We start from the raw sequence: 15,905 nt of genomic DNA on the forward strand, positions 1-15,905 counted from the left end.
CTGGGAACAAAGCTCTCTGTCAGCATAGTCCTTTCTAGGAGTAGCTGGTATTCAGGTTCAAGGCCCTGTTGATGTAGGGAGCTGAGCTGCATGAGGATGTCCATGGTGGAGGGCTGCATGTGCTGTCTATGTAAGTACTTCTGTTCCTAAACCGAGGGGTCAGGATAGCACATCTCAACTTACCATGGGAGGACACAACTAACCTCTGCAAAGGCTGGGTTTCATTACTCATTTGATTTCCCTAGCTCTTAATATGCAGAAATATCCTGTCATCTGCAAGACATGATACCCTTTGGGAACCTACCTCCAGGACCCAGGGCTAGAAGGTTAGAAGTTTCATGGTCCAAGTATTCAGCCTAGCCTTAGAATGCTCTAAAAAGCCCAGTCCAGATGACCAGCTCAGGGATATCAGCTAAGTGGAAACAGATTTCATTCTGCTACATATGGGATAGAAAGATTTAATTTCTCAGCTGAAGCAGCCCGTAGGTAGCCATCATGTGGGGGTCAACAGCCACTGTTACTTCTCCCTATCAGGGCACTCCATTGAGAGGTGCTTGGAAGCAGGAGACACTGTGGGATAGTGCTTGCTGTTGCAGCTGGCCATCTTCAGGTGGAAAATCTCCTGCCTTGGTAGCTGGGAGGTGGGGCCATGAAGAAGGTGAGTCTCAGGCTATTCCTCAATGGGAGCAATCATAGGTTGGGGCAACAAAAACGTAATCAGGGTTTTCTGGCCTCTCTCCTTTCCTCAGTTCCAGCCTGAAGGTCCAGGTTCTCCCTTCTGCTGAATCTACTTTCTCCTGTAGTGGTCCCTGAAGGCTCAGCTCACTCCCTCAGCAGCCCTGCCCCCATGGGCTTGTATATGTAAATGTTTACTCTTCAGGGAACGAAACTAATAATGATTAGGAAGTGTGGGTTTGTAGGAGGAAGTATGTCATGGGGGTGAGGAGCAGTGGCTCTCTCCTCCTGTTTCCTGCAGATTTGGATAAAGGATTCTTGGATCCTTTTCTAGCACCATGTCTGCCTGCACGCTGCCATGCTTCCTGCCATGCTGATAATGGATTAAACCTCTGAAATGCTTTTCCTTTGTAAGAGTTGTCATGTCATGGTCATGGTATCTCTTCACAGCAACAGAAGAATCACTAAGATAGAAGTTAGTACCAGGGAGCAGTACTGCTTTGATAGGCTAGACCAGGCTGGTTGTTGGTGGGATTTGGATTAGGAAAGAAGGTGAGCGCTTTAAGTGGAGTTTAATGGGCCACATGAGTAGGATCATAAAAGACCATGCTGAGAGCAATTTGAATGATGGGGGCCCAGGTCCAGAAGTTTCAGAGTGGGGAATACAAGAATGTGAGTATGGAATCTCCCTCCATGACTAAGGAGAGCCACTGAGGCCAGTGTGTGTTATCCCTATGATCTGGATGCCATTTATCTCTGGCTATTGCTCTTGGGCACATCTTAATGTTCTCTTTCTGATACAGTTCTAGAGGCTTCCTGAGTTCACATTGCCTTTTCCTCTGACTAACCTTCCTATGCCCCTCTTAGGGACACCTTTGTGATGGCATTAGTCTCACCCAAATGATTCGGGACAATCTCAAGACCCCATTCAAATACCTTGTGTGCACCGAGGCCTTCTCTGGGTCCCTTCTTCTGCCATACTGTATTTCTTCATTTTACTAGGTTGTGATTGATGACTTAGTCTTTCCCCCTGTAACACTCTTAGGTTGCTAATGATACACTAGAAAATAAAAAGAATGAGTGCTTGAAACAGGACCCCACAGGGCCTTACATGGGCGTGGCGCCATGTCCCCAGGCCTGTTTCCATTGATTTTCCAACACCCCATAGTCTCCGTCACCTGCCCCCAGGCATATGCTGGCGTTCTTTTCCCTGGACTTTTGTCTTGGATCTGGTATTTGAGATGGCTGTGAGAGGAACATGCTGGCCCACACCCCCTTCCCCCCCAAATCAAGCCACTCACTCACCCAACCACATCTGTTCCTTTGAACCTTCCTCAATACCTCCTCTCCCTCCCTGGTACTCAATCTGAGGGACCCAGAGATATAGCCATGCTAGGGACAGCCTCACCATCTGCCAGAACATATCTACTCTGCTGGAGAGCAGTCTACCTGCTTCACACCGCCTTTCTGAGGGAAGCCTGTATCACTTACTACCACCCAGTGCCAGAGTCTCTGGGCCCAGCTCACCTGTCTCTCCCCAGATGGGCAGGTACTCATCTTGCTGAATGTCCAGCATGATCTCCAGCCCGTTGCCTGTCCCCCCCTTGACCGTGGTGAGCAGAGGCTTGCCGTCCTCGCCTGAGTTAAACATGTAACATTTCCCATATTTTGTAAACACCTGGAGGAGAGAAGAGAGAGAAAGAGAAAAGCACATGGTAACTTCACATTGACCTCAGAAGATGAGCAAGACCCTAGAGTGCTCCCAGCTGGCCAAGAGTCCCTACGGCCCACTACCCTTCACCCCCCCCCCCCCCACTAGAGATTTCTCCAATGATTCTTTATCTTGTTTGACTGCTGAATGTTTGCTAAGCAGGACTTTGGAATACAAGAAGAAAGGTGGGCACCCCACTGGGATGGTATGTCATCTCTTCCCCCCTCCCCCCACCACTCTCCCTGAAAGTGCCACCCACTTCCAGATATTAAACATCATCTTAAAACTCTTGACCCTCTGGGGCATCCCCCAAGCTTCAGGCTTCTTCCTGGGCTGCAGATTCACTGAAACCACTTCTGATAAAGGGCTTCCAGATGTCCCCCAGATACTCCACACACAGCCTGTCCCAGAGGCACATGTCTTGTCCTAATTTTCTAGCTCTTTCCTCTACACCAGCAACGTTTTCTTCTGAAGGCTGGAGGGAGGTCCATTGAGAGTCAGGAGGTAATGGAACTTACAAGGCACAGGCTGCTCGTGGGCAGAGCTTTGATATTTGTTCCCTACCTGACTGAACAGACACTTGTTCACCTCTCCTTAGGAAGAGCCACGCACTGCCTCAACCAACAGTTCCCAGAATTCTCACCGTGGAGAACATCGTGAGCTTGTCCAGGGACCGAGCCATGCCCTCCGACTCAGTGTCTAGTCCTTCTCTCCATCACCTGATACATAAGCAACCAGCAGGGCCCATCCACGCTCTTTCCATATCTGCCTTGAATTTAGCCATTCTTTTCCCATCCTGCTGGACTTTAGCACTCAGCCACTGCTTGTCACCAATGCTCTGGTTTCCTAGCTGGCTCGAGGAGGTCCAGACAATTCTCTCTAGCCACCCTATAAGCTCGCCTTCCTGAAATTGAAACTTGATTGTGTTGATCCTGGGCTGAAAAATCTATCACGGCTTGCCACCTCCTTCAGGTTAAAAATCTATGTCCTCTTAACCCAGCTTTCTACAATGAGCTCTTCAGGCACCTTCTGCTTTCTGACCTCTTGCTTTCTACCAGAGCCCGTAGGCATCATGAGATAGATGGTCAAGTCCACAGATTCAGGGACTACGTCTGTGCATTCATGCATCTTCCTGCAGTGGCTCACCCGGCAGGCACCCGGCACACAGATGCCATAAATATATATTAAATGAGAGGATGGATGAGAAACTGGTGGTAGAGTCAGACCGAATATCTGTAGTATGGGAGCATAGCCCGATGCCCTGCCCACTTCTGGCTTTCCACTTGCCACCTTTGCCCCTGTCATTGTTCTCTACTTGGACAGCCACCCACTGTCTTGAAGATAAAACTGATGTTTCTCCTCCTCCAGAAAGACTTCCAGGCTCTCTTGCCTCTCCTTGTGTCTTCCCCACAGCTCCTCTCATACCTCACCGAGTGGAACTGCTTTCTGGACTTGATGTCTTTAACTCTGGAATCTGAGCTCCTTTCTGGCCTGCAACACAGGCTTGCTCTATTTTTGCCTGATGAAAGCCTGACCATAAAGATGCCATGATTTGTCCAGGCCTCTGCTGCTTCTCAGGGTTATTGAGATGATCAGATAAGATTATCTATGCAGAAAAATCCTCCGAAAACTATGAACTTTATGTAAATGCTAGCTCCTTTAAAAAAAACATAGTTATATAACCACTTTGCAACCTCAAGCTGAAGCCAAATACATCTGGCAAGATTGGCTGGAGGAGAGCCAGGACGACTGGATTGGATTCCTGCAGCCACTGAGCTCTGGGTGGAGGCCACCTCCCTCTGGCTCCCTGCCACCCAGTCAGGGACAGATTGAGAGCAAGTGCAGCACCAGGGACTGCCTCTTGGTGCACCTCTTGAGGGTCATGTGGAAAGAATGTACAGTGTCACCACTGATCAGTCAAGCTGTTGGACTTTGCCCTGTTATCACATTTAGCCTTCACAGCCACGACCATGGATGGATATTGTTGCTCCCATTGTGCAGAAGTGGAAACCAAGGCCCGATTAATATTTTACAACTAGCAATAAGAGAAGCTGGAATTCAAATCCACGTCTGTCTAACATGCACGCTCTCCTTGGGTGTGCTGTTCTAGAAGGAACACAAGGGTCTGGGTCACTGGGTCACTTCCCAGAGCAAGCAACTTCCTCTCTCTTCTGTTTTGCTTGGTTTCTGTCAGACAGTCAGTTTTCATGTGGTTGTGTCCCTACTATGTGCAAGAAACAGAGTAGTTGCAAAATTACAGGGCCTGCATCTTCTCCATCATACCATATAACTCCGAATCACTGACTAGCTGTACCATTTCAAGATGACCAAGTCGGTCTCCCAGCTTCATGGTGGGAGAAAATAGCTGGAGGGAGACAAAATCCAAAGCAAACAGTTTCTCTAAGAGCTGAATGTTCGCCTGCTGTTGCACATTGTGATTGAACTCATCTAATGAACCCGTCCCCTGGAGAGATGCTCATAGGGCCACTGCACTGAGCAGAACATTTTGTCGTTAGCACATCCATTGCAAAGGGTTTGAATATGTCAGGAGTGACATCCTGGGCATTTCAACAGAGAGCTCCGTTCCTGTTCCTTTCTTTCCTTTCATCTGTGGAGACACTCTGTAAACAGCCAGTCGTGAAAACTGCCCGTAATTACACTTGGCCTATCCACACGAAGAAATTTGTTGGTAAAAGTAAATTCCAGCTTCCATGTCTGATTTTTGCACATGCCAGCTACCCCCAGTTAACTTCCTTCTTCCACCACTATTAAGCCCTTGACTTTTGGAATATTGAGCTAGGGACAGAATGTACTGTCTACTTCTGAGGTCAGCCCTGATCACAGATGTGCTGTGCCAAATAGGACCACAGTGTGGTCCCAGAGACCCTCTCACTCACCCGCCCCCCCTTCTCAGATAAGAACAGGGAAGTTGTTGGCTGCCCTAGGCTACGCACCAATGCCGCGTCCAAATAGAACACGGACACCTCATTGAGATGTGTGTTTTTTTACAGCCTCCCTCTGTTTCCCCAGTGACAAGAAGAGACAGGATGTTGGGGCTTTCTTTGGTCCCTCCCACGGGAACTTCTGTTAGCACTTCTGTTAGGTTGTCCGTCCTGTGCAGATTGAGCGGGAGCTGAAGCCAATTAGCTATAGCCTTTCTCTGCAGACAGCGGGGTGGGAAGTCCCTTCTGGTGGGATGCGTGAAGATTTACACTCTGAATCTTGCCAGATGCTTACCAGGCTAGGCCCTCATTCATACCAGTATCTTCAAGTCAAGCTGAACTTTCCTGCCCCTCCTCCTGGGGTAAGGGTGCTGGGGCACCTTCTCCAGTGTGCCTGTGTGAGCTGACCAGGCAGAGTGAGTCAGGGTTGGGAACCAGGTTGATTATTGTCAACTCTGACGGCCAACTGATAGCCCATGGAAGCTAAGTTCTTCCTCAAAGCAGGCCACTGTGCTGGGGTCCCCTCCAAGCTAAAAACCTTCCATCTTGGAGAGAAGCTCATTAAGATGTTTACAGGGAGGTAGAACAACTGGATGTTCTAAGGGGCGGGGAATAAGACCCTCCATCCTGCAGGGAAACTCATTAAGACTGCGAGAAAACAACTCAAACTAGCTCCAGGAAGCCTGTGAAACTATCCAGGCCCCTCTCTCCACACATGTACAGGTTGTAAGGATTGCTGAGAGGCACTCCCAGACAAGTCCAGAAGACCCCGAGACCAGGATGCAGTCTGGATGGAAGAAGCCGAGCTCAGCAGAGCTACCTACAACAGAGACACTCCATGGAAGGTGTTGTGCTGCCGGCAGAGCTACCTACAACAGACACACTCCATGGAAGGTGTTGTGCCGCCGGCAGAGCTACCTACAACAGACACACTCCATGGAAGGTGTTGTGCCGCCGGCAGAGCTACCTACAACAGACACACTCCATGGAAGGTGTTGTGCTGCCGGCAGAGCTACCTACAACAGACACACTCCATGGAAGGTGTTGTGCTGCCTGCAGGCTGTGCACTGCACCCCCAGCCCCCACCTTTTGTGAATTGTCACTTATCACTCAGTGGGCCTTTAGTAGTGAAGTTTTCATCGAGTCATTCCTGGTCCTGTAAGTAACCTCACACCCACATCCCTAAAAGTGATCCCAATAAAACTTACGGGGTCACCAAGTAGACCATGGTGACACCCCTGATTTAGTCAGTTTTCATTGGTTCTCTGTCTGGGGTGAGTAGATATTTGTCTGTGTCTCCCAAGAGCAGTGTCACACACCACAGATCCAGTAGGGCCAAGTCTAAAGCTTCCTGTGTTAAAGGTCAGGTCCCAGATACTCCTTGGTGCCCTTCGGGTCTTCCTCTTCCCCCTTATGCTTCACCCTTCATAGCCAGTTTAGTTCCAGGAGATCGGCAGGCTCTCCCCACACAGGGCTTTTCTACAGGGCTGTTTCCTCTGTTTGGAACATCCTTCCCACGCACTTCACATGTATCAGGCTTCAGCTTAACAGGCCTCGTTTATCCACCTCAGCCTCTGGCTCCCGGTTCTACCTGAGCTCAGCCTTCTTGCCACCCTTTCTCACAGAGTCTGCGTTTCTCTGCCGAAGGGTGAAACTAGATCGTAATTTCTTTGTTGGCTATGTCGCCCCCTAAACTATAAGCTCCCAGAGGACAGGAAGTATGTGTTGGTTGAATGAATGAATGAATGAGTCCAGGGTGTTGCTGCCTCACTTCCTCTTGCCTACCCTAAGCAGGTACACTTGGGAGCCGGCTGGCTTCACTTGGTTCTATGCCGTGTTCATGCTGAAACCTCGTCCAGTCTTCTGCCCTTCCCTCTCCCACCCAGCTTTCTCCTTAGCACATCCAGTATCTTTGTCTCTGTGAAGGTACCAGAGCAAATGATCCTCTCAGGAGCTAAGATGAAGAGGGAGATGCTTACCTTTGTGGGCACAGCCTGGGGGTCTCTGAGAGAGCACAGTGCCTACGAGCTTCTGCCTCAGCTGTCTCCCTGGCTGGGCTGTGGAGTCTGCCACTCCTGCCTGGCTTTTCTGAGGATTATTTTCCTCTCAGTCCAGCATCAAAGGCTGCTGAGCTATTTACACAGAGCACACATTTTCTACAAACTTGGGACAAGATGCAGCTTTCCTTGGCCATTTCAGGACATAATGATGGGTAAGTGTAACATACGCTGCAGATTTACACCTTATTGCCCCCGGGCAGAAAATACAATTTATTTAAGCCTAGACTGTCAGGCCAAGCTCTCTGCTTCTCCAGACCTGCCATTCTTTCTGGCATTTCTGTGCCTTAGTGGTTGGAGCTGACAGCCCTATTGGTGGCTAGCAGGGATGGGTTTGCAGATTGCTGAAGTCTACAGTAGCTTTGAGGTTGGATTGGTTAGTAAGATTTAAGTTAAGAAATATGCATGCTTCAAACCAGAATCTTTAGATGAACTTGGACCCATGTCCAAGCTGATAAATTGCTAGTATCTTTCAGATTCATTGCTTTTAGGCTACAGTGTCTGAAAACTCCTTTGACTTTGTAAGTGACTCTATGAGGTTGGAGGGTAGGAAGCTGGCAGATCCTGAGTCTGCTTAGTGCTACCCCCAAGTCCCATTGGCACTTCCACAAGAACTATTTATCTCTTTCTTTGTTAGGTGGCCCCAACCATCCTGAGAGGGAGGAATCGTATAGCTTATAGGACTCTAATCTCTCTTCACTGTTGTAGAAGTGGAGTCTGGGATCTTTCTAGAAACCAAGTGAAAAGGAGGAAACTATGGGCTTTCCAGACAGACAGGACAGGATGGAGTCAGAGCGGCTTGCTCAGAGCTTGTAATGCCGATGGCCTTGAATAATTGGAGGGCCTAAGGAGACAATGGCAGTGGCTGTGCTTGAGAGATTGGTTACACAATAACCGTCACTAAAGGTCTCAGCAGAGAGAGGATCTGAGGTCTTCCTTTCAGCAGGAGAGAGATGCACTACAGAGAGAATCAGTATTGTGGTCGCAAGAAGTGGGGGACTGAGACAGACTGAAGAACGGGGGAGCCTGGACACTCCTGCCCTGTGTCTTCCTCACCACATCGAGTTCATCTTAAAGTGGTCAGAGGAGCCGAAAACAGTCCCATGCCATTGACTTATTTCTTCATAGTGCTAAGCTTGTAGCTGGAAGCCCAGGACAGCTGATAGGATTTCTGGAGGCTAAAGAGTCCTGGGGGAAGTGGGGTGTTTTCACATATTCAGAACAGTGTGAAATCTACATTTGGATCTCAGCAACTAAGTCAGATGTAGGATCTGGGGCCAATCCCAACTGGGGTCTGAGGTTTGGAACTTCTAAATCAACGAAGCATGGGGTTGAGGGTGGGGACAGTCTTCCCAACTCTCCAGAGATTCTTTCAGCAGCTCTCAAACCATAGACTGGCTTTGCTCCATCACCCCCTTGTCGGAGTGCATACGGTGACAGACTCTGTACTACTATCCTGACTCTGCCCTGTGAAGACAACAGTATAATCCCACTTTCCAGACGTGGAGGGTGAGGCCCAGGGGGGGCTGAGTCAGGCTGTACAGCTAGCTGGTAGTTGGAAAGCCAGGATGAATCTCTAATTCCAAGGCCCACACCTTCTGCCTCACTGGCTCTTACAGCTGTAGCTCACATCCACATGGTTCCTCCATTCTGCTCAGTTCCCAGCAGACTGGCAAGTCTGGTGTTTGCCTAAGGTTCTCCCGTATGACAGTGGAAAAGACACATCTCAGAGCCAGAAGAGTTCTAAAAAAAAGTGCCAGACACCAAGCGTCCTCCACATTTCTCATTTTTACATGGGGGAGTTTAGAGGTCAGAGAAGTGAAATGACTTACCCTGTGATACACAGCTACTCGGGAAGATTTTTAGATCAGACTTGGGCTTGATGGCTAAGACCAGCTGTTTGGAGACCATATTTCGGATCCTTCCTGGGATACCACAATTGGGCTACTGGGGCCTGCTGGTGGGCCTGCATCTGGGTTGGTATGAACTCTTGTTGGGGACCCTGATCCACAGATCACAGGACAGACAGAGTGGAACTCTTGCTGGGAAAGACCAGGAATGGTAGAGATCCATAAAGTCACAGACTTTGTCAAATTAAAAGCACAGAAAACATTGCTGTACCATGTATCTACCCAGGAAAAATCAATTATGTAAAAGCCCCTTAGGAACTATCCAAGCATCCACTCGGCAGCATGCTGCTGGGCCTGCAAACTTCGGAAACTCCTAGCCTGCTCATTAACTCTGACCTTTTGGACATTTTCTAGGTAATGTGCTTCTCCTCCTGTCTTGAAGGAAATGAAATTGCTGGACTCCAAAAATCCTCTAAAGCTCGCCTCTTCCACCCCATTCCCTCATTCAGTTTTCCTCTCAATGAAATCACTGGAATTTTTCATTGGGCTGTTTTCAAGATAATGTGCTTGTTAGAGTTCATCACTGAATTTCTTGTTCTTTTTTTTTTTTTTTGGTTTTTGTCTTTGAAGTTCTTCAAATACATTTCACACAGTGGCAAAGTGAAAGGTCTTTATCAGACTCCCAGGAAACAAAATGTATCTGTCTTTTGTTTTCTGAAGTCGCAGTAAAGGCAATGGAATGAAATACAGTGGCAGAGACTTATTAGCAGCGTCCGAGCTGATGGCTAGCTCCGGGAAAGCCAGGGCTGTATCTTATCCCTGCACCTGCTTGCTAATTCGTTTGTTCCTGCAGCAGGGTGTTTTGACCACTTATTGTAGTTTAAGAAATATGACTGTGCCTGTTTCTCTAGGAAGATTAAAAAGATGATCCTGGGGACTGGGAGGTATGAAGTCCTGGGGCTTCGGAGGTATGAAGTCAGGAAAACGTCTGTTGGGCAAGCATGTGACCATGAGTCCAGATCCGCACACCCAAATAAAAGCTAGATGTGGCTCATGGCTCAGTATGTCTGACCCCAGGACTGGAAATGTGGAGGTTTGGGTGGGAGTTGGGAGGAAAAAACAGGTATATTCCAGGAGTTCATAGACCAGCCAGGATAAGTGAATCGATGAACTCCTGGTTTTGTGAGACACCTTGTCTCAAAAATTAAGGTAGAGAAGTAGTTGAGAAAGACACAGAATGTTGACTTTGGCTTCCACACCCATGTGAAAACAGGTGTTAATGCATCCACATGAACACACACACACACTCAACTCACACCACACACATATATTCATACACATATATACACTCACCACACACACACACACACCATATACACACACTCTCACACACACTATACACATTCACATACACCACACACACAGACACACACACCACACACATATATACTCACATACTCACTCACACACACCACATACACGCTCACACACAAACATACTCATACACACTCACACACACCCACACACCTCTCTCTCTCTCCCTCATTCCTTCTCTCTCCCTCCCTCCCTCCCTCCCTCCCTCCCTCTCTCTCTCTCTCTCTCTCTCTCTCTCTCTCTCTCTCTCACACACACACACACACACACAACTTTAGCAAACATTCCTAAAAGCACCTCCATGTGGCAGATGCTCTTATTGGGAGGGAAAGAGAAAAGTCAAGCTCTCTCCTGTCTTATGTCTCCAATAGGAGACTGTTTTCTTTCTCAGAACATTGGTCATATCCCTGAGCATGAGCTGTGATTGAGCAATGTGCCAAACTCTCTAAGATTCCCAGAGCTCCTTGGTGTGTCATTCTCCTAGCTTACCGGTGAGGAAGCTGTGAGGCTCTGAAAGGTTAAACTCAGCCAAGGGAGTGCCTTGCTGATGCGCCACTTTACATGGAGGAATTGTGGGAAGAAGGCTTTGGTAAGTAAGTGATGGGCACTGCTGCTGTGGGAACTGTCATGTTCTCAGAGGCAGAGAGTAGAATGGTTGTCACAAAAGGCTGTGTCAGTGGATGAGGAAAGAGGTGTGTTCACTGTGCCTACAAAATTTTATCCAGGAAAGAAGGATGAAAATGATAATTAATGATGTATCACATATATTTTTTAAAAGTTTTAAAAAGAGGACTTAAAATCTTTGTACCAAAAGAAAAAATAAATATTTTCAGGGAAAGATATGCTAATTAATTTTATATGATCATCCACAATGTATATAAACAAGGAAGCATCATTTTGTACCCCATAAATATGCAGTTATTGCTTGTCAATGAAAAAAATAGCAAAAACAAAACAAAAACAAAAACAAAAACTAAGAGCTTCAGTGTTATTTGAATGTCTGGTATGGTTGTGAGAACCTCTATGTCCATTCCTAAAGCCCTCAGTTGCCATGTGACATTTACTGCTAAGAACTGGAGGCTTTTAGCCTCCCTGCCTCCAAAACTGAAGTGTAGCCAGTGCCTTTTTAGTTTCCGGAAAGCTAAAGCTAAGCTAACCCTAACCCAAAGACCACACAGTAAGGTATTGGGCACTTTGTAGAAGAAAGTATCACAAGATGGCAGGCCTGTCACTTGTAGATTGGTTCTAATGAAACTTGTGTTAATTTGGTTTCCAAGATTACAGGGAACCCACACGTCTACAGGGATCCCTCTGAGGGTCTCTTCCCCTAGTTGACTTTGATTGGTAAGGAGAGTTGCTGGCAGCCAATGGCTGGACAGGGAGACAGAGGTGGGACTTTCAGGTTCTGGGACAAGGAACACAGGGGAAGGGGGGAATGACCATTGCTAGGGAGAGAAACAGGATGTGGGCTCAAGAGCCGCAGAAGACAGAGTTCTAATCATGTACAAGCCAGTGGCCCCAGGACCCCTTCTCCCCATTGGGTCTGGGATGGTAAAGATAGAATACATACTTTAGTAAGTAATAAATCAGGAGTATTGGAGGGAAGAGTTAGCAACGTGGATGTTTGGGAATGGTCCAGCCATTGAGCTGATTAAAGCAAATTGAATATAAAGGGGTGTGTGTGTGTGTGTGTGTGTGTGTGTGTGTGTGTGTGTGTGTCTTTCATTTGAGAATTCAGAGCATTGGAACAGTAGTGATGAACTTGTGCCACCACCAGCCAGGAGATTAATTGACTATTGACAACTGATTAACAGATACCTGTCTGTTGTGACAATAGCATGATTGGAGCCAGGTCAACTCAGAGTGTCTTCCTTAGAGTTCAACACAATATGAACAGGTGTTGTCTGGGTGGACTGTTTTTGACAGCACCTGGAGGTCCCACAATCCTTCAAGGCCATTCTCCTGGAAGGACATTCAAAATACCAAGCCACTGCTGAAGAACCCTTTCCCGCTACTCAGAAGGGAATCACATATAGAGTCCCACCTGACATTACCCTTTGGGAAGTGGATACCAGGTTCTTTTTAGGTCAGACTGCAGCAAGGTTGGCTTGGGAGGGGCCAATAGGCATGATAGAGGTTTCAAACAGGATGTGAGGCAGGTTTGATGGCATTTTTCTGAAGTCCCCACTATCTATTTCCTATTGTCAATAGGAATTGGGTTATTTTCATCTTTGGGCTTATAGAACCTTATCTGAGAGCTGGCACATAGTAGGTACTTAATAACCTTGGGGGTCATGTTATCTTGGCTGCAATACTTACTATATGTTAGGTGCCACGCACAGTGTTAAGCATGGTTCGGCTATGGGACGAGGGTAATGATTAAGGCAGCTGGGCCATGACTGAGAGGAATTAGCATTAGAATCTCTCAGTACCAGCCTGGCTCTTTGATCTGGCCATCACTATGATGTCACCCAGCCAAACCTATTAACGGTGCCAAGACAAGTCAAATCAAAATAAGCATATTCGACATGAATTTTATGGGTGTAACGAACCACTTTTTTATTGACTTAAGGCCCACTCCATATGATGAAGCATGCCAGCATTATAAATTTGGTTAAGACAGTGATTGGGGAACTGAGAGGGTGCACATGCCACTATTATTTTGCTAAGTGGAGATGGCATCAAACTACCTCAAGCTCACATCTCTACCTGTAGATTAGTGCCATTCTCAGACTCCATCAGACCCATTTCTTATAATAGTAAATACCAATTAGTGTCTATGGGAAACTCGGCCCTGATAGAACTTCTATGTTACCCACTCCCACAGAGGTCAAGGACTGTCAAGGAAGAGCGGGAAGACATTGTAAGAGCCAGAGATTGGGTGGGCTCTTCTAGGCGCAGTGGGATTCCTGCACTCTTACCAGATTCATCCAGCCAACATTCCGACCTGGGTGAGGGAGGGGCTTACACGTGCCAACTCCAGGCTGCTATTGATGGTCAGTGGCTTCTTGGGGAGGAAGAATCAGTTTTTTTAAGGGTGTGGCCCCTAGTATGTTGACTATGTTATAGTGAATAGCAAAACAAACACACAAGGGTATATGAGCAGGACAAACTGGATTAGTTGGCTATTTAAAAAAAAAATGGATGCAAAGTTAAGATGGGGTAAGAAGGTTGGAGATGGATCTGGGAAGGCTACAGGGAGGAGTGTGGTAAATATCATGTGTGAAATTCAACAACTAATAAACAATATTAAACAAACAGCAACTAAACTGAGCACATTTTAATGGGCCAAAACAGACTATACAGAGCACTCTGTCAGATGTAGCCATTATAAGCCTGGGACTGAGGAGAAGGCTCCTTCCTTCTAGGAGGACGGGGCTCAGACAGAAAGGGAAGGAGAAAGTGTGGCCACAAAACGCCCATTGCCCCTTGCCATTTCCACATCACTGCTGCATCTGTCACCCTCTGCTTCTCTACTCTGCTGATGCAAAGGCCATGATCTCAGCCCTCTCCTCCTTCCAAGTAAGCAGGCTGGGGCATCAGGAGGAGGCTGTGAGTCCTGCCACACTGAATGGCATGCTTCAGCCTGTGTTCCCATCACCCTGGAGACAGTGGATGGAAAGAGCATTGCAGGGAATGTTCAGTAGATAAAATTAGCTAGTATTTTTATTATTGATATGAATTCTACTCCTGACTCTGAAATCTGAGCTCCTATTGAATGTGACTCTGGGTGTGTGGTTCTCATCCTAAGCTCTTTTGTTACTCTACTTGATCTAATCACCAAGTTTTCCTATGATGTCATGTGATGTTTTGGTATGTGGTAGGAAGGATCCAATGCCATCAGCTCACATACCTGTGTCTTTGTGGCAGGAGCCTTTAAGATGCTCTCAGCAAATGTGAAGTGTGCACTGGTATTTAACACTCACCAAGTTGTGCGTCTCACTATCAGAACTTCCAATTATGTCTGATTAAAACATAGATTAAAGTCTCCCCTTTCCAGGTCCACTCCCTACATCCTCAAACCTCCCTAGCCTCTTGGAACCGCCATGACAAATGGCCATCAGATATCTGAACAAGTGCTCATTACCACGAGTCATTAGGGACATGCAAATTAAATCCACAGAAGCTAAAGCCTCACACCTGTGGGGATGGTTATTCTAAAGCTCACAAAAGATAGCAAGTACTGACAAGGATGTTAAAAAAAGCAAGGCCTTGAACACTGCTGATGGGGTGAAAATTAGTACATCCATTTGACATGTCTCAAAAAATAAACATGAAGTTTCTATATGACCCAGCAACTCCATATCTATCTATCCATCCATCCATCCATCCGTCCATCCAACTGTCCATCCATCCATCCATCCATCCATCCATCCATCCATCCATCCATCCAACTGTCCATCCATCCATCTCCATCCATCCATCCATCCATCCATCCATCCATCCATCCATTCATCCATCCATCCAACTGTCCATCCATCCATCCATCCATCCATCCATCCATCTATCTATCTTCCTCCCTCCACAGGAACTAGACTGGTATGTTAAAAACAAACAAAACAAAGCAACAAAAACAACCGGCCTTCCCATGTTACATTATTACAATAGCCAAGACATGGACTCAAGTGGAGTGCAGTGACTGGGTGAAGAAGATGGGAGAGCTGTGTGTCTGTCTGCCTATCATCTACCCATCCATGAATTATGAAATAAATACTATTCAGCCTTCAAAAGGAAGTCAATACTATCAATTATGAAAGCATGGATGGATCTAGAGAGCGTGATGCTAAAAGAAGCCAGCCAGACAAACACTTGATGTTCTCACTGCCATGCGGACTACAAGTCAAGCTCGCAGAAGCAGTGGCATCATGGTGAGCGTTGCCAGCTCTCTGAGGTTACCGTCTCTTCAGCTGCTTTCTTGTGCCGGTGACTCCAGACCGATTACTGCTTCTGTTACAACTGCTATATGTCTAGAAACCCATGCCTACTGAGTAGCTACTTCCTGTGGTTTTCTTAGATCACCTTCTAGAACATCCCTTGAGTATTCTTAAAGATGCAGTTTGTATGACCCTGGCTGGTATTTTTGTTCTCCTAGTATCAATCCCAGGCTCACCCTCCTGCCGTGTTTCATTTTGTTTTTAGACAGGATCACACTCCGTAGGCTTGACTGGCCTGGAACTCACCATGCTGTCCGGGCTGGCCTCGGATTCTTAGAGATCCAGCCCTCTCTGCCTCTGAGTGCTGGGACTACAGGTGTGCGCCACCACACCCTAAATGATGAGTGTCTTGAGTCTGGATA

General features: G+C 47.1%; 1 protein-coding gene across 2 annotated transcripts in view; it reads right to left on the reverse strand.

Annotated features, from left to right (window-relative positions):
• The window catches only part of ASIC2 (acid sensing ion channel subunit 2), a gene marked incomplete at its 5' end in the record, with an annotated part of 1,010,761 nt that overhangs the window by 86,890 nt on the left and 907,966 nt on the right, over positions 1 to 15,905 (reverse strand). For both annotated transcript variants that reach the window (XM_080922522.1, XM_080922521.1), the window contains one exon: positions 2,203 to 2,353. In XM_080922522.1, coding sequence (XP_080778648.1) covers positions 2,203 to 2,353 — 151 coding nt within the window. The remainder of the gene's footprint in view (positions 1 to 2,202; positions 2,354 to 15,905) is intronic.

The sequence above is a fragment of the Micromys minutus genome (genome assembly GCF_963924665.1).
Source record: "Micromys minutus genome assembly, chromosome: 10".
Lineage (NCBI taxonomy): Eukaryota > Metazoa > Chordata > Mammalia > Rodentia > Muridae > Micromys > Micromys minutus.